Raw genomic sequence first — 24,496 nt, forward strand, 5'->3', positions numbered from 1 at the left:
TGATGAAACGTACATTTGGCAAGCAAGCAAACATCCTTGATAAAGGTAAAGGTCATTTCATTTTGTTAGCCAATTGGGTCAATCAATTGACGCTCATTTTCACCCAAACAACCGATTCTTGATTCTAATAATATGTTGCTAAAAATTGAATACTTCAACAGCAACAATGAAGATTCAAATCAAAAATTGTATTGACATTTGTATGGATAGAAACCCAAAACCATTTTGAATCTTTGATCAACCGATTGCTTCAATATCCAATAACTATCATTAATGGTATTCATAACCATTAAACTTGAATATCAGGTCAAGGTTGGTAAAAAGGGGCAAAATTTGGCTTCTAATTTGAATGGTCAATTGTGATTGATGATGTTGATTAGGCAAAATGGATTGATTGGTGAAACCAAGGTTGGCTGATTATTAGAATTAAAATGTTCAATTAGCTGATGATTGAATACATTATTATTGTCATTAGTATTGCTATTAATAAAACATCTTCACAAGCTATAACCCAATATTGGATACAAGGTTATTTTGTTTACTATCAATAATTGTTAGGCTTTAATCAGCTTTTCTTGCAAGCCTGATGATCATAAAGGTTTAACTCATAAATTGTTAATTGTTGAAATTCAATGAAATGTTAAATATCAAAATTGGATAAATAGACAAAAATGTTTACCATTTTAGTAACTGGTAACTTTGTTTTTTGCTAGTTTTTTATGTCCATTTGTTGCTGTAATAATTGTTGCCGTCAAACAATTGGCTCAAGATTAAGGTTTACAATTTTAGGTAAAGGTTGACAGTTATTAACATCATTAATCGCTATTGTTAATCCTAAATTTTCAATGGTTAAGGTTATAACCAGGAAATTGAAACAATCAACAATAACAAGGTAAGTAAGCACATAAATCAAAAGAGAATGTAAGTTTTTTAATTGAGATAATTGTTAACAAATGGATGTGCATAATGATGATTATAGTGATTTAACTGTTAGTCTAACTGTAAACTAGTTGATTGATTTAAATTAAAGTAATTGGTTGAAAGCTTAAAGAGTCATTTTACTGTTTGACTTAAAATTGTGTCCATTTTAGGTCCAATTGAGTTCAATATACTCGGTGAATACAGATGAGAAGTAAATTCATTTGCTTACAATTAGACCATTAATTGGTGTTACATTTAAAATATGAGACAATTAAATTAGTCTAAACTTAAACTACCTTTTATTGGATTCACAGAATCTCATTGTGAAAAAATAACGTTAAGCTTTTACTGTTGGTGAATTTGGTTAACCACTTTTTTGGTTTTAATTTACAATCAATGGATTTTTTCTGTAAATCTATTGTTGATTGTAAATTAAAACAAATTGATTTAAGTTAAATAGACACAAAAGAGTGTTGATTGAGCTTGAGTTGAAATAAAAAATTGAACCAAACAACTGAACTTGACTTCAAGTCGTTTTCAATTGGTCAACATTTAAGTGACACTTTGATTGTTTCAAAATTAAATTTAGATTCAGGCAAAAATATTGATTACAGTTAAAGATTGATAAAGATCATTTGTTGACTTTACAATTTGACTGAATCGACTAAATAAGTTGAAAGATCATTCAAGATCAGCTAAAATCAAATTTGTTTTCAATGTTAAAAGGTTAACCTTTTGAAGGCAAAATATGATTTATCAACTGAAATGACCTAACCTTTGAGCAATTGAGCAATCAATGAATTAATAACTCAATAACTCAACAATAACGGTAATTAAAAGATGAATTAAACGACTAATTGTAAATTCACTCAATTAGGGTTTACATGCGTCAGATCGCGCTTCTGACTTTCCAGTGATCCAAGATTACACCATTTTGCTGGCCTTTGAGGCATTGATTGTGACAATAGTTAATATTTATGATTGCCAGTTAAGGTTATCATCGTCTATCTGTGAAAATAATTGTAAAAGTTAAATTAGTTATCAAATGAGAATCAATTAATTGTGAAGTGCAAATGTGGTAAAGGATCAAGTTAAAGGTGAAAAAAGTGTCAACAGGTCAATTGATTGAATGTTAAACAGTTTACAGTACCAGTTGGTTGTAATAACTAAATAAAATAATTAATATTGATGCAGGTTAATCATGTTTATAACTGCATCACCATTAGCATCATCAACAGCATCATTTGGAAACAGCAACAACAACTTGTTAACATAGTAAAGCTTTTCGATTGACCTTCAATCAAAATTACACTGATTATACAAGATATAATTATAATGATAATGTTAATCATAATTATACTCTAACTAATGAATATTAATTTAAAATTTACTAATCTCAAAAGTAAATAAGGATAAACATCACTTTCCTTACAACTAAACGTATCACTTGAATGGTTAACAATACAAATAGATGAAGCACTTTGTTTCAATCTAGTATTGATAGTATAATTGTTTTTTTATATATATTTGGTTACAAATTCACAATCAAATCTCATTACCATGTTAACCTGGCTAACCTTTCCTCTTAAATTTGGCAAATGATTTGGTAAAATAATCAACAATTGTGATACTCTAATGACCCAAGAGCGTCACATTTGCAAATTATTTACACATTTTCATTTCCTCTAAAATCAAAGTTAATTGTCTGATGGTCAACTGTATTTACAGCAGGGTAAGAGGTAACAGTTATTTAAATTGTGATGTTTCCCACTTGTTCCTTAAACCATTTGGATTAAGTTGAATTCAATCAATTTTGACACAAAACACCTCCAAAAAGACCAGCCAAAAGTACATTAAACCTTAATCAACTTGAAATTGAATGAGATCAACGTCAAATCATTAGAGTTTTCTGTTAAAGTACAAATTTTACCATTAAATTGCGCCCAAAATCGTTATTGTCCTGAGTAGCTTGAGTAGGAAATTATGGTCGAAAATGATAAACTTGAATCCATTTCAGATTTCACCAACTGGATAACTTTTATTCTCACTATGATTGACCTCATGATTGATCTTTAACTTGAGATTTGATGAATTTTGTCCTCGTCATTGCCATCGTATCTGTTAATTGAGAGGAAAAAACAATTGATTTAGAATCGATTTGAGCTGATTTTTTGTTGTTCTTGTCGTATCTTATTGTGATTAAATTGAATTGAGTTTTTGCCACTTTCTTTGTTTTGAGTAATTGTTGACTTAATACTCTGAGTAGAGACGGTAAAGAAGTTGAGTGAAAAGAAAGCAAGAACAACATTTGAACATATAATAGTTCGAGAAAATGTTAACACAAAATGTATACAAACCGTATGTTTACATAAAATTGATGTCAAATGAATTAAATGTGAATCAATTTAAATTGTAACTTATATCAATAGGTACAATTATTGAATTGATTATAATTGAGACAAACAGCTAGCAAGTGTGTGACTAACATTTGACACTTAATAAACATGTTAAATTGTTTTATGTGATCTCCAAATAATAATGATAGCAAATGGTAATTTCTGATCTCCACCAACAACCGTAAATCATTTGAGCTTTTAAGAAAGACAGAAAAGATGAAAGTTTAGGTTAAATAGTTAATTTAGATACAAATTGATTGAAATTGAAGCAAAGTTTACAGATGCAAGAAAATACTTCAACAGTTTAATTAACTAACCTAAAGATGTAATGAGAATGATTTGATTAACACGTTAATGATGATTGAATAGGAAAGTTGAAAGGCACGTAAAGCTGGTCAAAAAGCCAATCTTTCAAGGTAAACGATCGCAATTGTTAAGAATAATTGTTGACGATTAATAAATATAAGTTTCCTGGAACCAGAATGTTGACTTTTGCTGCCAAATTTGAATTCAAATCAAGAGATGTTGAAGTAATTTTGTCCGATTGCTTGGCCACTCTGATTGTTTAATGATGATCCGAATGGGAAATTGCATCGATCTTTATAAACTGCCGTTGAATGGTCGATTTGAATCCAAATAATACGGAAATCGAATGGCCAGGAAACTATAAATAAAAGGATAAATTATACACATTTATTAATATTGGATGATTTTCATATCTACAATTAAACCATTTCAAATGGTAAAAAGTTGACGTTTTCAACTGATAATTATTGGAAATGTGATTTAACGTTGTGACCAATTAAATCAATCATGAGTAAAATATTAGCTGGATAAATTTTACTCAATTTTTTTAGATTACTCAATTTTCTGGTTAGATTCAATTAAAAACTGACAATCAGACTGAAATCCTGGTTAAACACAGCAATTTTGTTTTCAATTCTAATGGAAATAGCCAAAGATTGTGTTGTAAATTTACTTGGTAAGCAAGTTTAGTTGATTAATTTTGATAGATGAAATGAATAAATTAAATCTATCGATTATCACTGACAACTGACGGTAATCAATTAAGATGGCAACGAGAAAGGAAAGCTGAGTAGATTTAAGGTGGCAATAGTGAAACGAAAGAAAGCAATCAGCTAAACCAACAGGCTTATTCATGCAGATTTAGATTGGAAACTGTGATGGTGATGATGTTAATGGTGACGATGGAAAATGATGATTATGTTAACTTGAATATTTGAAGGTAATCATTAATGGGGAAAAAAGAAGATTAACCCTGAAGGGAAAGTTTTCTTAGAAAGTGTTCACTTTGAACTTGATTGATATTCGAACTTTTCTCTCTTAGAAGGTCATTCCATTCTCAATATAATCGGAAATATAATGATATCGTCATTTTAACAGAATAATATTAAATGGCGTGATTTGTTCCATCATCAAGTAACCTTTCAAGAAAGAAGAATGACACTAATTTACTGAAAATGTGAAAACCAAATGTAAATTAATTATAAATCACCTAAATGAGAGAGAGACATCAAGAAATTGTCTTCAAGCAACGAAAGTAACCCAAACGTCACTGGTCATTGGTTGTCCACATGTAAAAATGGTGCCTTCGATTTTAATGAGAGCGCGATACATCAGCTGATTGAGATTGGATATGGATAAGAATCTGAAATAAAAAGAAAGATTGGTTTTAATTAAAAGACTAACAGAAGAGAGGGAAGGATGAGGTGAAGGTAGGTTTAGATATTAATATTAAACCAGTAATCAACAAGTTCAGTAAACAATCAATTCAGGAAAAATTCATGAGAAGTTGAAAGTAGAGACAAAGAAAGAGAGCGAAAATCACTGTCTTAAGTTAACAGTTTTTGTCAAAAAATCAGAGCCATCTCGTGGTTACATAATTAGAGATTTTTGATTCCATGTGTAATGGAAAGGCAAAGAGTCGATAATTCAAAGACATTATTTTTGTTTAATCTCTCTTTTTTGGATTAAGTGTTAATTAATCTGTAGATTTGATCTTTCTCTGGACATCAATCAATTTATGTCAATTTGGTGTTTGGTTGAAATATTTACCACCATTATCATTACCATCATTATAAACAAACAGCTTTGTTGGTCGCGAAAAGTTGGAACAAAGTAAAACCTCCTCTTCTTACTTGTACTTTATTTCGTACTCACTCGAAATTACCTTTCACCTCATTTTCTTGAGGCTAACAGGTATGTTGAAAAAAAGCTTCTCATTTGATTTGAAGACAATAAAAGAAAGTTAATCGACCGAGTCCGTTGAAAAACTGGAACCTGTGATAGAGAGAGAGAGAGAAAGAAAGAAAGAGAAAAAGAGAGAGATAGAGATAGAGGGAGGGAGAAAGAGAAAAAAGAGAGAAAGAGAAGAAGAGAAAGTGAAATTCATTTGAAAATTCACTTGAAACGGAGAACGGTTAAAGTTTAGTGCTGAAGAAAGTTATTATTGATATTTTTGTGTTTCTCTCGTTATTACATATCCATGGATCGAAGGAGAGTTTACAAGACCAACGTGAGTCCTCGCCCGGAGGTTCGTTAACATGACCATGATGTGATCTTAAAGTGACTGTTTTGTTTTTATTTATTAACTAGTACTAACCATTAAACAGCCCATTACATTAACTTTGCTTTGGTCATCTAACCTATCCAAAATTATCTATTTTTGCTAGTGAAACAAGAATTTGAAACGATAACTCATCTTTTGTTTGTCTTTCACATTCCATATTGATGTAACGTTGCTAATAATTTTTGTCATGCAATTTTTCCCATTTTTTCTCTCTTTCTATTCCATTTGTTTAGGTTGAATTGGTCAAGAAGTCGTCCGCTCGACGAGCTCTCATCATTACCATTGTTGTGGTTATTCTTTTTGTGTTATCACTTGTTTTTGTTAAATTACTTCTACCTCTTCATTTACGTCTTCCAGATTTTGTAGAGCTTAATATTTTCACAGATTCATCATCATCAGAATCATTAGATCAGAGTTCACCCACTGATGAACATTTAAATGAAGACTCTTCCCTAATCGTTACAACCTCTTATGGAGCTTTACGTGGCTTCAAAGTGTCTGTTCTTCAGCGTTCTATTGGTGTTTTCCTGGGAATCCCATATGCAGCTCCTCCGATTGGAGCCAATCGATTCCGTAAACCTCAACCTCTTCAATCATGGAATAACATAAGAGATGCCACTCGATTTGGTCCACAGTGCGTTCAATTCAAACCAAATCGAACGTATACTCCTTGGATTTCACCCGAAGATTATATGTCTGAAGATTGTTTGTACTTGAATATCTGGGTTCCTCTCGAAGAAAGTGGTTTTCGAATGACTCAATCCATAGGAAAGCAAAAAAGAGCATCAATGCAGCTTCCAGTGATGCTATGGATACATGGAGGAGCCTTTTTCTCAGGTTCAGCTGATCTTTCTACCTACGATGGACGAATTTTATCATCTTTTGGAAATGTTATAGTTGTAACCATCAATTATCGGCTTGGCGCGTTTGGTTTTCTTAATCTAGGAACAGCATCTGCACCAGGTAATCAGGGACTTCACGATCAGGTTGCAGCTTTGAAATGGGTTCAAGACAATATTGCTCATTTTGGCGGGGATCCTAATCAAGTGACATTGTTTGGTCAATCAGCTGGTGCTATATCTGTTGGTTTACACTACATATCTCCCCTTTCAAGTGATCTCTTCCGTAGGGGAATTATGCAATCAGGTGCTCCAACAGTAACAAGACTTTTCTATGAACGCGAAGGAGCTTATGGAAGGAGAGGATTAACTCTTGCCTCAATGGTTGGTTGCTTACCTGATGATGCAGGAGCCAATACCACTAATACAACATCGCCAATATTTTCATCATCTTCAACTCCCTCCAAGGAGCAACATCATCATCAAAGTTTCCCTAAAACACCAGAAGTTATAGCTGATTGTTTGAGATCGGTAGATTTGAAACAATTGACCGAAGCTCAAAACAATCTCATAGATGAAATGAGTCTCTCATTTGGTCCATCCTTAGGCGATGACTTTTTACCAGCTAACCCAATATCTCTTATGGATTTAGGAGAGATTGGTGATCAACGAGAGGTTATGCTAGGATCAACACAAGATGAAGGAACTTTCTTCCTTCATTACTTGGATCCCAAGTTGTTTGGTGCAACTCTTAACAATGTCTCACATTCCCGAATAATGCAATTTGTTCGACAATCTTTTCCATTTTTAACACCTCGAGTTGCCTCTTTAGTTTACTCATCTTTCCTTCCTATCAGCGAAGACACAAGTCCAGCTGATGTTAGGCAAATACTTTCAGATTTCATAGGAGACTCGACATTCACCTGTCCATTGACATTATTTTCACAATTATTCGTCAAAAACGAAGGATCTGCCTATTTCTACGTTTTCGACCATAAACCATCCAATTCTCCATGGCCTAACTGGATGGGAGTTCTTCACTTTGATGAAGTTCAGTTCATTTTTGGTGTACCTTTGAGACAACCCCACCTTTACCAATCAGAAGAGGTTGAATTCAGTAAAAGACTCATGAAAACTTGGGTTTCCTTTGCCAAAAATGGGTAAGATATCAAACTTTTTCTAAAACAATCTAATCAAGCATATAATTAGTGAGTCCATAAAACTTTCAAATTAACTACTATTCACTCAAGATTACTTAATTGTTACCCAAGATAAATTCACAAATTTACGAATTGATAACGATCATGACCATTAATAATTCAAATCGCCATTGTTTTAAGGTTGAGCAGTTTAAAATTTTTATAAAATTAACTTTAAAGATGGATACTCATTTAGCGAAAACTAAAAATTAGAGATTCAAGCGAAGTTATGCATCTCGTCTAATTTTGCGTTGTTCCCTTATAATAGATCCCATGTTGACTTCATCTTTTGATTTTAAACTTGCTGTTGAACTTCAATAGTTGCAATCAAAGTTTAATTTTTACATTAACAGAATGAAACTTTTCAGTAAACAAACTTTGGGTTGCAAAATAAATAGCCAGTGACATCTATTATTACAAGATGAAGTTAAAGCTTTTAATTGATTTATTTTTGCATGAAATTTCAGTTTCGTACACTAATTACTCATTCCAGTTATTCTCATATTAATCAACCTTAGACTAACCATTATGACTAATCCAATACAGAGTCTAACAAAGACTTGTAAGAAGGATTTATTACAAACTGGTTTCTTTTGTATTTACCAATACTTCAAGCTTCCAGGGAAACTCGCATTTCAATTGAAAGGAGAAACCAGAGTTTAAAATGATTTGTATTAATCATAATCTAGGGTTTGATCTAGCTGGAGGTGAGAAGCTCAGGTACAATTTGATATTAAATTGTTATGGAGAAGTAGATGAAAAGATAACTCTGGAATCATCTGGAAAAGAAAGATAATTTCATTGTATTGCAACGAGTATTACAATATCTTCTGATTGGAAATGTTAATGTAATTAGTAATTACTTTATGATGTGGTAAAAGAGAGATTATAATTTCAATCAAAATAACAAATCAACTTACCATGTTATCAGTTCACCATGAACTCGAAACCTCGAAAAGTACAGGGTCAATTGAAGACAAAAATTTGTATTTAATATCTTTTTACTTTATTCGTCCTATTAGCAGCAATAAATAATAATTTTATCGCGCTACTGGCAAGGTCTGACTAATTGAATCTTCTTCAGATTGTATCAATTGACCTGTATTTTGATTGCTTATGAATTGAAAAGAGGAAGCAATTTAACGCAAGTAAAGAAGATTAGCTTGATTTGGTAGATTAATTAATCCACTTGAGAAAGTGAATGAAAAATACAAGTTGTTTCACTATTTAGTTAACTGTGAATCAGTTCAACAGGTTGTATTCGCTTCAACAGGCACAACAAAAATAATAACAATTTATATACAATTAAACTTGATAAATTACTCTTTTCTCATAATTTAAATAGACCGCCCTCATTTTAAAACAAAAACCGTTGAAAGTCTTATGGTTAATAAGTTTAGGATCTTATGTTAACTGTTAATATTTATTTCTCTAATTTTTTTATTAATCTAATTTTGTTTTTATTTTATTTTTGTGTTGCAGAGTTCCTGGTAATCAAATGGACGTTGATTGGCCAGAATACACACCTGAAACGCCACATTATGTTGATCTTAAGCCTGTTAATGCAACCATTGAAAGTGGACCAAAGGAGTCGGTTTGTGCTCGCTGGCATATAATGCTTCAAACGTCGTGATAACCTTTTTTGTCAAATCAATGATCATCCATTAATCATCATCACCACTCTCATCATCATTGTCATCAAAATCACATGCATCCCATGTAAAACTGTTGAAAAAAACAGCTTAAATCCCCGGGAATTTAGCTTTGTAAACTTGAAAGACATCGACTTCACCCATTGGCTCTGTATCATTTAATTGTTAACCTTTGTTATGATTTTGTTCATCACTCCTTTTAGGACCGTTTATGTTCCCTGCTTATCCTCTTCGATAACTTCTTATGTCTCTCTTATAATCTGTTGTGATTGATAACCTGCTGGCTCAGGTCTTATCATATTTTCCGTTGTTCCTATCAATTCTGTCAGTTGATTACAGTTTCCAATTTTACCCTTTAACCATTTTTACTCTGTTCAACAAGTTAAATTAATTATTCAAAATGTTTCAATTATATCTACTTTCACTTTACTGTTTTGGGTACCAATACGTCAATTAATCATCATGAATACTCAAGATATTCATACAATGGGCTTGATTCTTGCCATCAATTGGATATATCATCATCATCATCGCCATTTTTTGTATAATTTAATATTTTTAAAGTAAAATCTAATGTACAAAGTTTCTTCGTTTCATTGTTTTTCCAAATTTCCATGTATTTTAATATAAAAAGCTGATCAAGTTAATCTAAACAAAACAAGTTCAAACCTTTAACTGCCTGACTGCATGTGAAACATTATAGTAAATGATTTGAACAAATTTTATCACATTATTCCCAAGTCATCTAAGATGATCGGAAATCTAATTAATCTCAAGAACCATTGAGTCTTCGACATAACTAAAATCAAATTGTAAATCCATGATTGTTTCAAAAGATTAGCGAAGCCATTTTGTTGAATCCGTTAACATTTCACTCCTCCAACTTATCTCAACCAACACTGTAAATGTATTCACAAGAGGAAACACAAAAGGCACAAATCACTCGTCAGTTCGGTTACAAATCAACATGAAAAAGGAAGATGAGAATGAAGTAGAAGAAGAGAAAGAAGAAGAAGAAGAAAAACATAAACAAAGAAAGAGACTGAAGATGTTTATCAAAACATTTGTAGCTTTGCTTTGCTAATTCATTTCAGGCCTACACTTTACCCTCTTCCTATCACCTTATGGTTTCTCAAGCCCATCACCCATTTTCACTTACTTACTCTCCCTTTTTATCATTATCATCCTCACTCTCATCAACATTATCCTCATCATTTTCATCCTTATCTCTATAGACTCATATTTTGCCTGAATGCAAAAAGTAAGCAAGCAAAAAGAGTAGAAACAGTCTCTAGACAATTTTTGTCTTCCCTGATTTAACTTCTTAGGATGATCCATTAAATGGACTTTAATGATGAGACTGTTACCATCATCATTATTATCATCTGAATCCATCGTCTTTGCCTTCCAATAAACTCATCATTAAAGTCCTCTAAACACTCATTATCTACACATTTGTTATATTCAAAGCTTTACATTTTCTGTCCCTTCACTTGTATGTTCAGTCTTACCAGTTTCATTGATTCTTGTTGATCCAGTCACATCTTCCTTGATCATCTTCATTACATCTCTCATCATAATACATTAATTCACATGAAATTGTTATCAACTGATATCAACTGATACTAATAACCTAAAAACCTTCTAACAGTCTGTAGTTGAGTTGATAAAAATACAACCTTTATGCTTTTATTTTGATGACCTTTTCAAACCCTCACAAAGCTCAACCTTCTAGTCTCTTAATAACATCAAAATATCAACTTTATTCTTGATAAATATTTTTATACTTTTACTCCCCGTCCATCCACCCACATCCATCATCATTATACTAACAAGAAACAAACAAAAGCAACATCCACATCATTCCTTAACCTTCATTTTCATCCATAACAACCTTTAAACATACGATTAAACAGTAATATCAACTTACCTATTACAAAGGAAAAGCAAAATCGATACAAATTGTTGATAAATATTTTGATCAACTATTTAAATTACATTTCCTTCAAGGTATACAATTCAACCTAATCATCCTTTTGATGACAAACTAAAGCCTCAAAAACTCCAAATACTCACGACTGAATGCTCAGTATTCACCTGAAAATGGATAATTTCATCTCAAATTGTCAACAATAATCTAACCCATTTCATTATGAAAATGGGTGAACATGAAAATGTAAAGTTCTGATGAGTAATTGAATGGGAACAACAAGGAAAGGCTGTCAATCAAACTCGAGTATTACTGAGCAGCAAACTGTTCAAATGCAAACACAGTGACAGTTGTTAGTCATTCACTGACTCTTCACCATTTGTAATAACAATATGTATTGATAACAATAATAATAGCATTAATAATAACAGTAATAATAATCAATATATATATATAGTAACGTATACTTATAACTTTTAATATAACAAAGGGAAGGGAAAGTGAAAAGCAGCAAAAAAAACAAGACAATCTCTTGATAACATAACACATATTGGCATTAGCTTTTTGCTTACACATTCAATGATTATCTTTCACTCCCTAGTAAACAATCAATGTCACCTAAGCTGATTGCTAACACAGAAACAGACTGTCAGTTCAATTGTACACAAATTGTTATTAGATATGAAAGAGAAGCTTTCAGTCAAAATTTCATTGTTATACAATGACTAACCTCGGTATTGATGTCGATTCAAAAAAGAGATGAAAATGAAAGGAGGAAGTTTTTCAACCCAAAACAACTCACTCCTTCCGAATAAATTAATTAGCAAATTGTAATTATATTTCCCCAATTTAACCGTCTTAGCAAAGTCTGAAAGCCTGATGTGATGAAAAATTTTGTTACAGATTAGTTAGCAATCAAGTTAGAGCCAAGAGATGAAAAAATCTCAACCTAACAAAGTCCTTCATCCAGCATCAAACCAAACATGAAGAGTAGTCATTTTGACCGTTGATATTTTCAACTTTTCATTTCAATTTTTCATCCATTATCTTCATTATCATCTTGAGCAAGTCTAGTTAGGTTATAAGACATGAAATACAAGTCTCTTTATATGTAATAATCAAGCTTTTCATTATTATTTTCATCTTCATGTGAGTGAAACCTGAAAGCCAAGAGATAAAAAAGTCTCAACCTAACAAAGTCCTTCTTCCAGCATCAAACCAGACGTGTAGAGTAGTCATTTTGACCGTTGATATTTTCAATTTTTCATTTCAATTTTCATTCAGATCAATATCTCTAATGTCATCATGAGTCTAGTTAGATATGAAAAGATAACTCTTCATATGTGATAGCCAAGTATTTTCATCTTCACCGTCTAAACAAGTCTTACTGTCAACTTTTAACCCAGCAAAGACTCTTGCCTTCATGTGATTCACAGATGCATTTTGCGCATTCATCACTTTACATCTTTCCATCTTCATTCTCAACAAATCATCATCACTATCATCCTACTAATCATCCATTTTCATCTCTTGATGCACAATCCATGTTCAACATTGAACGTCTTTTTTTTTGTTTCATCAAAGAAACAAACTCCCAATGGTAAACCTACAAAACTTGAAACTTTCTCATCATTTCCATCCTCATCTTTTTTCTCTTCTCTTATTTCATCTCTACTTTTCTCTGCCATCTTTATCATCATCCAATCATCTGCCTTGAGCCTTTTCACTTTTCATTCTTGTACAATATCAATATCATCATTAGTCACCTGACTATCTTTTAATGTACATTGAAGTGCGTGTGTTAACAAAAAAAACACGCTAACAATCCTGTAAGCTCATTTTAGTTTAGCCTAAGGTTCATTTGGAATGTTCAATTTTGCAGCCTCAAGGAATAGCCATGAAAAGATGTGGAAACATGAGTAATCACGTTCATCATCATCTGTTTATTTGTACACAAAGAAGAAGCACAAAATGTACTCAAAATGAATACATATTGTCAATCACAATTAACATATTTGATTGCATTACCATTTGGATTCCCATTTGGATTCCCTATTTATCTTGTTTACAGTTAAACAATCTCATTTGGCTAACAAATATCACTAACAGTTTCACTCCCAGTATCATAAGTAAACCCAATCAAACCCAATCAAATACAATCAAACCTTCAATGTTTATCTCAATTAAATTTGACCAAAATTTTGTTTCATTTTTCCTCCAACATTTCAATTTCAATTTTTCATTCAAAATGTCATCTCAAGATTAAGTAACCTTAAAAGATTCAACAAAAGGATTCAACATATAATCAAGTTTAATCATAAAACAGTTGATCCAAGATTTAAACTAAACTAAGCAACAATTTTTTGTCATTTCATATTTAAACTTGAAAAAAGGCATTAAAAAACGGATGTTTGACTGGGATTTGAATTTCAAAAAAAGTCACTTTTTTGCTTCTTCATAACCATTATTTAAACCAGCATTTTGCCTTCCAACAGCAAATCCTATTGAATTGTTTCCCATTGAAAAATGCCATTAAAACTAATCAAACCTTTATAATATTTTTTAAGGAAAACTGTTTGAAAATTCAAACCATTCCAAGCGTTTGTATATTGTTTTTAAAATGATAAATCACAGCTTTTTTGGTGGTTTTAAAATTATCATATTTATATCATCAAATGGGCAAAATATTGAAATGAAAGTTTCCATTGATTCGCTTGTTTTTTGGGTTCAACAAATGCTGACAAAATGTAAACAAAAGCTTTAAAACTGTTTGATTAACATAATAAAGCAATAATTTTAACGATACTTTCAGTGATCATCTTTTACTCATCATCAATATGATCATTGAACCTGTAAAAAAGATCATCTTTTTCATCTTCCAGTGAAGCCCATTTTATGGACCAAGTTCATATCAATTATTCTGCTTTTATCTTCATCAAATGTCATCCATTACCATTAATCATCTCCTCTTGACATTGTCATTAACATCTCAACATTTGACAATTTTACGCCATAATTTGATCAATGAAAGTTATTCAAGATGAAAAATGTTCATTTAATGAATAGTTTATGAAATGATACAAGAATGTAAACATTTGTTCATTGGAAAGCAAAACCAGAATCAACCAGATGATTCAATTGAATGGCAACATCAACTTCCAAATCTTGAGCTACTTTTTGACCAATTATTTGGTAATAAAAATGAGCTTCAATTCCTTGCGGTTCAGCCACTTTAATGTCCAACATTGATTCATCGATAACCTCACCTTTAGCAATGGCCTTTGAGGTGACAATTGACTTGCCAAGTTTTCGGTAGCACGGCTCTTCAACCGAACAACGTTTCTTTTCAAACGAACCAAAAGCCTTTTCAATTGTACGAATTTTGCCGACAAGAGCCGTCAATTGGTCCATATTTAGGGAACATGCATGGTCACTGCCTTTCATCGAATGGTCCAGAGTTACATGTCTCTCCAGCACTTTGGCACCCATTGCTACAGCAGCCAAGGAAACTTCATCAGACAACTCGTGACCCGAATAGCCAACAACAGCAAATGGAAACATTTTCTGATAGCTTTTCATCACATTCAGGTTTACATGTTCAGCTGGACAAGGATAGCAGCTTGTACATTGAAGGATGCAACAAGATCGAGTTGAATCGGCAATGATTGACATTGACTTTTGTATAACCTTAATGTCGTGCATTCCAGTTGACAAGACGATTGGCTGAGTGTGATCCTTCCGAGTTGCCCATTGCAGCATTGGATAGTTGTTTACATCGCCTGATCCAATTTTAAGAAATGGAACGTTGAGAGAGAGTAAAAAATCGACCGATTCAATGTCCATTGGAGAAGCGGTAAACTGGACTCCTTCATTAAGAGCATACCTTTGCAGTTGGTGAAACTGTTCCTCTGTAAATTCCAGTGATCTCTTGTGTTCACCATAATTTGCACCGAACGAGTGTTTACTTACATAAGGTCGATCCAAAGCTGAGCGAGTAAATTTTCGGGTTAACTTTGACTTTTGAAATTTAACACAATCAACGGCTGCTTTTGCAGCGCCTGAAATCAACTCCATAGCAATGGACATTTCGCCCTGGTGGTTCTGCCCAATCTCAGCTATTACATAACAAGGATTATCGGCTCCGACTGAACGTCCTGGATGCAATTGAAAAGAAGCCATTTCTTTGTTGAAAACCTAAAGTAAAATGAGAAAAGTGATTCAATGAATTTGGTTAAAAATATCAACAAAAGGTTTGACCATTTTGACTCTCAATGGATTTGGGTTCAATGAATTATGCATTGAAAGTAAGGATATTATAGCCACTAATGGATGGTCAAATTTTTATCAATGACTTTATCATGTTTATCAGGAGTTTAGTTTATCAAAGGAATGAACATTCCCTGATTGAATCATCTACATTGTTCAACTGATTATCCAAGTCTTGAACCAAAATAGATTAACTATTGTTAAGGTAACAAAGCTGATGATCAAGTTTACTTTTTTCTTGTATTTTCCTTCATCTGGTTTTGTCAGCAAATTGTCAATTTAATTGACTGTCAACATCAGTTTTTCCGGTTACTCTTTTCATCCTCCTTTGACTGCCTGATAACTCAGCCTTTTTACATAACATGGATTTACAGTTGACTCAGTTTATTTATCATTTGTACATAAAAACATGGGAAATGAACAAACTCTGTTTTTATATCCTTTCCAAGGGTGTTTCACCTTGTTTACAACAATAATCAATGAAAACCATTGAACACTAACAACACTGACAAATGGTTTCTCTTTACCCATAAAACAATCCAAAAAATGAGCAAAAAAATAATGAAAAATTTTATCATTTCTTTACCTTTTAACGTCCACTGTTGAACAAATGTTGCTTACTTTGAATGTTTGTATAATTCAATGAAATTGTTAGTGATTCAGTTTAATTTGGTCACTGGATGCAAGTAAAAATGAAGTGTTGGACGCTTTTTATTGAGACATTTATCATTGATGATGTTAAAGAGGAGGAATGATGATAAGAGAGGAAGAGAGTGGAAGAGGATGAGAAAAGGAAGAGTGAAATGAAGTAAAGTCTTCAATTAGATGAATCATGAATAAATTGCTTTATGTGACCAGTTTTGTGGTTATTAATAATTCGGTGTTGCTATTAGTTTGCTACTTTTATCCTCATCATTATCACCATTAAATCATTGCAATTGACCATCCATGTTCAATCAAAGCTACAAATTAAATCATTTTTAAAGCCAAGACTAAACATAATTTGTATCAACAACAACAATCATCACTTTATTAGCCATAAATATTGCTCTTTTACTGTTAACTAAATCCATTGCTTATTAAATTGTTGATTAACAGAACTACATTTCATTAGATTTGACTATTAAAACATTCAAAATGAAACAAAAGTCTAAATGTTTGGATTTCAATTTTGGGTTTTTGGGTTTCCAACAATGATTTCAAGCAAATCAGGTAAATAAGATTTATTTGATTATCCAAAATATCTTAAATCAAAGTTAACCATTTTCCTAATTCACTTTATCCAATTAATTTTAATGGAAACGTTAAATTTAATTGTTCAATTTGCTGACAAATTGTAATAAAATGTATAGATGGAAATGAAAGTAAAAATGGTTTTGTAAAACATTGCATTTAACCGTATAATGTTGATCACAATGAAGTACACATTGTTTCCTATTAGTCATCGGCATCATCATCATCATCATCTTGCTCATCATCATCTTGCTCATCATCAATACAATCATCAGTATTGATGTTATCAACATTAACAAAACCAAATGAAATCAGATTGAATGAACAAAATCAAATATTTGCTTAAATCTTTTCCTTCATTAAATCAACATTTCTCTTTACCCAAATTAGCCAGACCAATGATTTAACCAACAAATGAATTTAAATTTACAAAAAAATGAATTCAACTTTTAATGTTAATCTTTACCTTTACATTTGACATTTGATTAAATATTAAAGATTTGCATTTACGGAAACCAAACAGGTTATCATTTGGTTTACCTTTTATCCGGATTATTGAGAAACTGAATGAAATTCAGGGAAAAATGAGAAATGAAAAGAGGAGTAAAAATGGCAAGATGAGGAGGAAGATGATTGGGTGAATGAAGTAAAAGACGGAAAGAGGAGGATGAGAAAGGAGACAAAAAAGTAAAACCAATTGTGTCTATTAACGGATGAAGAAGAGCCTTTGATGGTGAAAGAAGATGAGTGATGATGAGAAGGAAAAGGAAATGATAAAGTGTGAGAAAATGAAGATAAAAAAGAATGGAAATTTAAATATTGAATTAAATTAAAAGGTTGATTCCCTTTTGCCAACCAACCTTATCATGTTGACATGGATCAATGTTGAATCAAATTTTGGTCCAAAGAAGAGAAGATGACAAAGGATGTTCTCTTTTTTATCTTCATCTTCTTCTTCTTTTATCATGTAAACTCTTCAATGGACCTTGACTGATGTATGAGTAATGCAAGATTGCTATTGATTGAAGGTTCCTTTTTTGTGGTAACTCAATGGAGAAAAGATTAAACCAAATGAAATTATCATCCAAATTGTCTAATTAAATTCAATTACAAGCCAATCAGTTAATCATTTTATGCAATTTCCTGTTAATGGTTAACCTTTCCTGAGTTATTGATACATGATAAAATCATTCATTCGATTCATTCACAAGTTTTCTGATCACTTTTTCAATGGAAAGTGAAAATCGAATCATTAATTTGATCTTAACACTCAATTTGGAAACATTAATTGTCAGATTATTCTGAGAATTCAGTGGAGAAATTTGGTTTTGAGGTGAAATTGTTTTACCAAACAATCAAGTTTTGAAACTCATTTTGAAAAGAAATTGAAAGTTCTTGAAAAGTAAAGGTTACTTTTGGTTTGCTGAGTTTCAATTTAGTGAGCTTTTCCTGAATTCAATTCAATTATTTGAGTCGTTTGGTGTTAAAGAAGTTATTGGTCAGTTCGAAGTCATTTTTGTTCATCTCTTGATTGTTAAAGTTCAATTTGAAGTCGATTGGAAATATTTGTTTCAGAGTAAAAATTGTCTATTGTGATCAATTTGATATAAAAATGGTTTTACAAAAAAAACCAGAATCTCAGTTATTTTACCATTCTTGATTCAATTATGCTCTTGATAGTTAAATGTGATAATTTAACAGTTTAATTTGGCTCATCTTTTGTCAACCAATTGTTTAAGTAATGAAACATTTTATAGATAAATTCATCTTCAGCTCAACTGCTTTAATCTCAACTCAAACAGAATTAAAAGATTCTGATATGATTAGAAGGAAAACGAGCAAATAAAGAAATATCAACCGAATGCTGGGAGTGAATAAACTTGACATTGAATCTCATTGATATTGCCAATCAGATTAATGGAGACAAAATTGTTTCATTGAAGACAAAAAAATGGCCAATCACAATTTGCTCAACAAATCAATCACAACAAAATCAAATCCGAAAAATGATTTTTTGATTCAGCTCTGAACTTTCAGTTTGTAAAGTCGAGTTCACCGAAAATTCAAATTTACATTCAGATCGTCAAACTATTGAATTTACAGATAGAATCCCATAAAAATCTTAAAATATAATTCATAAATATCAAATTTAGAAGATGATATAAAATCAGAAAATTTAACTTCAAAGTTTGATGGAAAAACTCAGAAATTGATTGGATTGAGTATTTACTCAGAATGATAAAAAAGTGTTCACAAAATGATTCATTGGGAGTCAATTGTCTGTTGATTAAAAAAGTTGAAAAGATTTGCAAACAAAATAAACACTCGAATGTGAATCAAGTTAAATTGTTAATCCACTTTTGTTTGCTTCCATTGTGATGACTTGAAGACAAAATTTAATCAACAAGTTCAGATGGATGAGCAATTTTGTTCAATAATTTTCCAAGATTATCACTGAACAGGAAAATGTTGAGAAGCGTAAAAAGCCGTTTCAAATGGTTTCTTCATTGTTATTCAACATTATTGGATACTTGAAACCCTTTCACTGAAAAATATTTACATTTCAAATAAAGCTTAAAAAATGAATGAGAAAAGCGAAAAATGTTGAACAATGAACAAAAAAGGATTTGATAATTTTACACATTTTTTCATCTCAACTCAGTAGACTCTCATTGGAATGCAAAGGGTTGGCAACAATTTATTCATCTTTTAATTGAATTTATCCAGCCATAAGAATAGAGAATATCATTTTGATGATTATTTCTCACGCCATTTAATCAACTATTGCCATTCCTTAAACCATTGATAATCATGGAACACGCAAAGAAAAGTATTCGATTCATCCGATTAATGGAATATCTTTTGTTTCATCTTTTTTTTTCCTTCGCTTGTTTTGTGTTTGGGAATGTTTCTCGTGATTCCAGAGATCAGGCAAAAATCAACTATTCGAGTTGATCAAATTTGTTCAATGGTGAGGTTGAATTGCGTGTTTCAATTCCTTTTCCCTGGTAACCTTTGATCATCAAAGGATTGCTAAATATAACGCTAAAAGCTGGGAATGACTCAAGACCATCTATTTATATCTTAACCTTCATTTGTTAACCTTAACTCAATCCATTCTTTGGCTCTTCCTTTTCACTCTTTTATACTAAAATCTCCTCCTCTTCCACCTCCTTCAACCTTTATCCTCTTCTCATCTTTATCCTCCCACCTTTCATCTATATTTACAGGGTGATCTTGCATCTATAAAATGTTCAGTTACAACCTTTTGTTTCATCCAAACTCAATGATGAATCAGACCATGTTCATGGGTTTGGCAGTGCATCAATCATACCAAGTTATCTTCCTCCTTCAATGACATCATAACCCTCATCATAACCCTCATCATTATCATCATCGCCATCGTATTGATCATCTTCATTACTGGTTACTCTTGTCATCATTTCATTGTCATCTAATGTTACAAAAACTGGGAAATCTTTTTTTTCTCTTCTTCTTCTATTCTTCATTCAAATGTCGCAAGATAAAATCAAGAGAATCTTTCCTTTCCATTTTCTGAATCAGATAAAAAATGTTTCCCTGATAATATTACAGAACTGAACATGACTCATTCCTAGTCTCAATCCATAACCTTCACGTTAATTGTCTTTTGATTGACTCAATTTGGTCAACAAAATTATCGTCTCTTCATGGTTAATTGATGTAGACTTAAAAGAGGATCAAATTGGATTAACCTTTTCATCCTTTTTTATCAAAACGTTAATATAATATTCAGCCATTTCATTGGGATTCAAGTGATGCATTTTTAATAAACTGCTTTTACTGGTTAAAATGCTGATCAAACCTATCTATTAATAATGGTTAAATTGTTATAAGCTTGTTAACGTCAACATTGAACGCTTTCAAATTTTTCAACCTTAAATTATTAATTGTTATATTCAGTCAATAAATGTTAACGTGAATAATTAATGATCAAAATGATCAACATTTTAATTGTAAACTGAAAGAAATGTAAAGCTCAACAAAATCCAACCTTCAACCTAAAACCTTTTGGATCTGTTTTGTTTCAATATTTGGACACATTTGAATGGTTAAATTTGAATCAATTTGAAGCAATTTACATGAATTAATATTTATAAAGCAATTCATCATCTTCAACTTGAACACTTGATTTAGCTGATTAAAGGCACAAACCATTTTCAATGTTGAAAGGTGAAAATGTTTTCATTGAAAATATTGAACCTTTCTTCAGGTCAACTCAATGAATAATCTCAATCCCAGTGAGTATCGACATTAGCATGATAAAGAAGGCAAAATTCAAGTTGATTCAAGTTGATCAGCTTGAACAAATGAAAGATGAAAAAACCTGATCAATCAATGTCGACCCAAACCTAATTCCTTGTTATTAAAACCCAAACTAATCAACAACCGAAGCAACAGCAATTGGACAAAATGAAAAGCCAAAAACAAGATTAAAACAAGCGATTAAAGCTCAATGTAAATTGTCATTTAATTGCTGTTCACCGTATGAAACCAAATAAATCACAATTACCTTTACAATTAATTTTTACCATTTACCCTTTACTGACCCTTTACTGGCCATTTTTATGAAACCATTTTCACCAAAATTGATGAACATGTTTGGATAGATTTGAAATGGATTCCGGTTAAATGGTAAAGTAAATAGACAGTTTTGACCGAATGTGACCTTATCCAAACAAGTTGGCCTTTGCTGGAATCAAAAGTAATCAAAAGGGTGAAACAATTTGTTAAGACTGACACTTGATGAACAGCAAACTGTTAACCCTATCAAGCAATAATAATAAAGTAAATAATATAATAAATTAGATATATTGATAAATAAATATCCAATGTGTAAATGTATTACCATTATAAGGTTTACAATAAACAGTTGAATAAATGGATAACTTTCCTTGTGATATTTTCATCTTCACTGTAACTGTAAATAACAAAGATGATGTCAAGATGATAAGAAGATGATCCATTTAACAGCCAATATATCCTCATCATCTTCAGTGTCCTCCAATTGTTTGATTATTACTCAGTCCATTCTAATATGCAATTCAGCTGGCCTTCATCTTAACCGTCATTTCATCTTTCATCCTCTTTCACACAATGACTAAGCCTTGTTCACATGCAAACAAAACTTCATCTTCACTCATTCAATTAGCGTTATCCTGAAACACGCTGTTGAATGGTTTGTCGCGTGTAGATCAACATCAATAGCCTTTAACTATCCTTGTAACTTAGGCTTTCCCGAGGTTTCCGGAATCAGTTAAAATGCCCATTGGGATGAAGAGATGTTGCTTTCCCACCCATTTTAACTCTCGCTCTTCCCTTTTCATCTTCACCATTATCATCAACATTATCATCAACATTTATACTCATCAACATTTCCCTCTTTTTTCCGTCTTCTTGTGTGAATATACAACAATCAGAGTCTTAGTCACTTTAGCCTTTCCTTGTCTGTCCTTCCCTGGCCTTTGATTAACTATAAACATTTTCAATGGTCAGTAATGATCATGTTTAACCACAATAAACAATTGTTGGCCAGAGACTCTTCAAGTCTCTTTCCAAGACGCTGCTTCAACCATCAAATGGTTCAAATTTAGTTAACTCAATCGATGTAATTCAATTAAGTCTAACCTTACCTTACCTAGCATTAGATTAAAAAATTGAAAAAAGAGTTTTCTTGTTCAATTATTTTTCTTCTCAAAATTAAATTTTGTAAATTGCAATTCACCTAAAAGGAAAGAGTTTTCCTGTTATTTATAAACATGAAAATTCGGTGATATTTTTAGATGAATATGGCTTCATTGACATTGAATATGATATCAAATATTGATCATCATTTCCATCTTCTCGGCTTACTGATATAATAAAGTCTAGAGTAATATGCATCCATTTCCTCATCTTTATATGAAACCCTGAAGGATGTTTACTTCAAGATGTTCAGTTTGATCATCATTTAATAACAGTTAGAGGAAATTGCCTTTAGACATTCAGATGGTTCTAAAAATAAATTATAATATGATAAAAGGCACAAATCAAATGAAAAAGCACTTCTAACCTTCAAAACTCATCTTTACCTTTTTAACCATTTTTTGTTTTTCTGCTCTTCTCTGACTCTCAATTCTGGTTCATGCTTTTCCCAGTTGCTGTAACATTATGATTATAACTGACAAGTAAAGCATCTTATAAGGTTTATAAGGTAAAGAATGGGAAACAAATTGTAATGACAGGAAGAAAAGATTTATAAGGTTTTGCTCTTCATCAACAGACTCTTTCCATCAATAACTGGTAATGATCTTAAGATGATGAGGATAAAAATATGAGTAAAACTAGAAACTGTAACAGATTCAATTTCATATAACAATAAAGTATCATTGAAAATGATGGCAAGAAGAAGCAAAAAGTAAAAGATTAAAGATGCTTGAAAATGGCTATTTGATGAGGAAGAGAGAGAGAGATGAATAAAGTTGCAGGAAAACAAATGATAATCAATAAAGGACAAAATGAATTACAGAGCCAATTACATGTTATTCACTTTTCCAGTTATTTTGATTATTATTATAATGTTATTAATCATAATAGTTGAGACTTGGAGTGAAAATAAAAAAGTAAGCAAATAAGATGAGAAGAAGCTCGAAATGATTTCAATGTATCATTATTTTTTTGACAAGTAACAACAGACTAGTCCAGACTCTCAAATAACTAATGAGCAGAGTAATATGAACAAATACACTTTGGTAGATTAGAGAGGGAATGGGAATGATGATGGAAATGATGACGATGAAGGATGAGAGAGGATGATGAGGGATGCCAAGGGATGCTGAGACTGGTGAACTGATGCCTGAATCCCTGATCCTCCTGTTAACCCAGTCTTAAAGATGGATTATATTTAATAGTCTGATAGTCCATGAAATTGGGTTTCGTCTTGTGCCAGCTTAACATCAACTGCTGCTGTTGTTCACGACTAGCTTGCCTAGTAGTTGACGGTGAGGCCTCTGATGATGGGTTACACTTCAAAATTTAATCAACCAACGAGAAAATAATAATAACTGTAAAAATAAAAATAATGCTTAAGCAGTTTACTTTGGACAGGTTCAGTGTTAGTCTAAAATAGATTAACATTTAACAATGAATATAACAATTTTTTCGCATTCACTTTTCAAAGTTAAATTAATTTTAACCTTTTTTTTTGCTTCTTTCATTGTAAATCCATGTTTATCCATACAAGTCTTGAAATTGAAATTAAAGGCTGTTCCAAAAGTAAAAAGACAAATGAATGAATCGATAAAACCTTTAACCAAAGCTGCTTAAAATTTCTTGAGCTTTTTAGATGGAACAAGAAATTCACATTCGATTGATACTGATATTGATTAGCATTTCTGAGTTAGAAATGAGTGAAAAATCAGTCGAAATTTCTTTTCTTTGCAAATGTTTTTC

General features: G+C 31.6%; 2 protein-coding genes and 1 long non-coding RNA gene across 4 annotated transcripts; 1 reads left to right on the forward strand and 2 right to left on the reverse strand.

Moving 5' to 3' along the window:
• Positions 1-909: 909 nt before the first annotated feature.
• LOC107368062 (uncharacterized) lies at positions 910-5,366 on the reverse strand. The gene is made up of 5 exons (XR_001570058.3): positions 4,834-5,366; positions 3,635-3,981; positions 3,279-3,512; positions 2,852-3,039; positions 910-1,929 (listed from the first exon to the last, which is right to left on the reverse strand). It is a non-coding gene; the product is annotated as an uncharacterized LOC107368062 (long non-coding RNA).
• Positions 5,367-5,738: 372 nt separating this feature from the next.
• Positions 5,739-10,322, forward strand: LOC107368029 (acetylcholinesterase). Of its 2 annotated transcripts, none has more exons than XM_015935807.3 (3): positions 5,739-5,871; positions 6,141-7,906; positions 9,428-10,322. In XM_015935807.3, the coding sequence occupies exons 1-3, from the start codon at positions 5,824-5,826 to the stop codon at positions 9,576-9,578; spliced, it is 1,965 nt and encodes a 654-aa protein (XP_015791293.2). In that variant the 5' UTR covers positions 5,739-5,823; the 3' UTR covers positions 9,579-10,322. The 2 variants fall into 2 exon arrangements, with proteins under 2 accessions (XP_015791293.2, XP_015791294.2); XM_015935808.3 differs by having other exon boundaries at positions 5,739-5,853.
• A 4,236-nt stretch (positions 10,323-14,558) lies between these two features.
• NANS (N-acetylneuraminic acid synthase) lies at positions 14,559-16,861 on the reverse strand. Its single transcript, XM_015935819.3, has 2 exons — positions 16,380-16,861; positions 14,559-15,721 (listed from the first exon to the last, which is right to left on the reverse strand). The coding sequence occupies exon 2, from the start codon at positions 15,704-15,706 to the stop codon at positions 14,627-14,629; it is 1,080 nt and encodes a 359-aa protein (XP_015791305.1). The 5' UTR covers positions 15,707-15,721; positions 16,380-16,861; the 3' UTR covers positions 14,559-14,626.
• Positions 16,862-24,496: the final 7,635 nt, after the last annotated feature.

Source organism: Tetranychus urticae, chromosome 2, assembly GCF_039701765.1.
Source record: "Tetranychus urticae isolate SD_2017Ah chromosome 2, NJAU_TeUrti_SD_1.0, whole genome shotgun sequence".
NCBI classification, from domain to species: Eukaryota; Metazoa; Arthropoda; class Arachnida; order Trombidiformes; family Tetranychidae; genus Tetranychus; species Tetranychus urticae.

Excerpts from the sequence above, each read along its gene's own strand:
- LOC107368029 (XM_015935807.3), top strand. The coding sequence starts at position 5,824 with ATGGATCGAAGGAGAGTTTACAAGACCAACGTGAGTCCTCGCCCGGAG. Across the intron at positions 5,872-6,140 it reads ACGTGAGTCCTCGCCCGGAG|GTTGAATTGGTCAAGAAGTC; the intron begins GTTCGTTAACAT and ends CCATTTGTTTAG. Across the intron at positions 7,907-9,427 it reads GTTTCCTTTGCCAAAAATGG|AGTTCCTGGTAATCAAATGG; the intron begins GTAAGATATCAA and ends TTTGTGTTGCAG.
- NANS (XM_015935819.3), bottom strand. The coding sequence starts at position 15,706 with ATGGCTTCTTTTCAATTGCATCCAGGACGTTCAGTCGGAGCCGATAAT.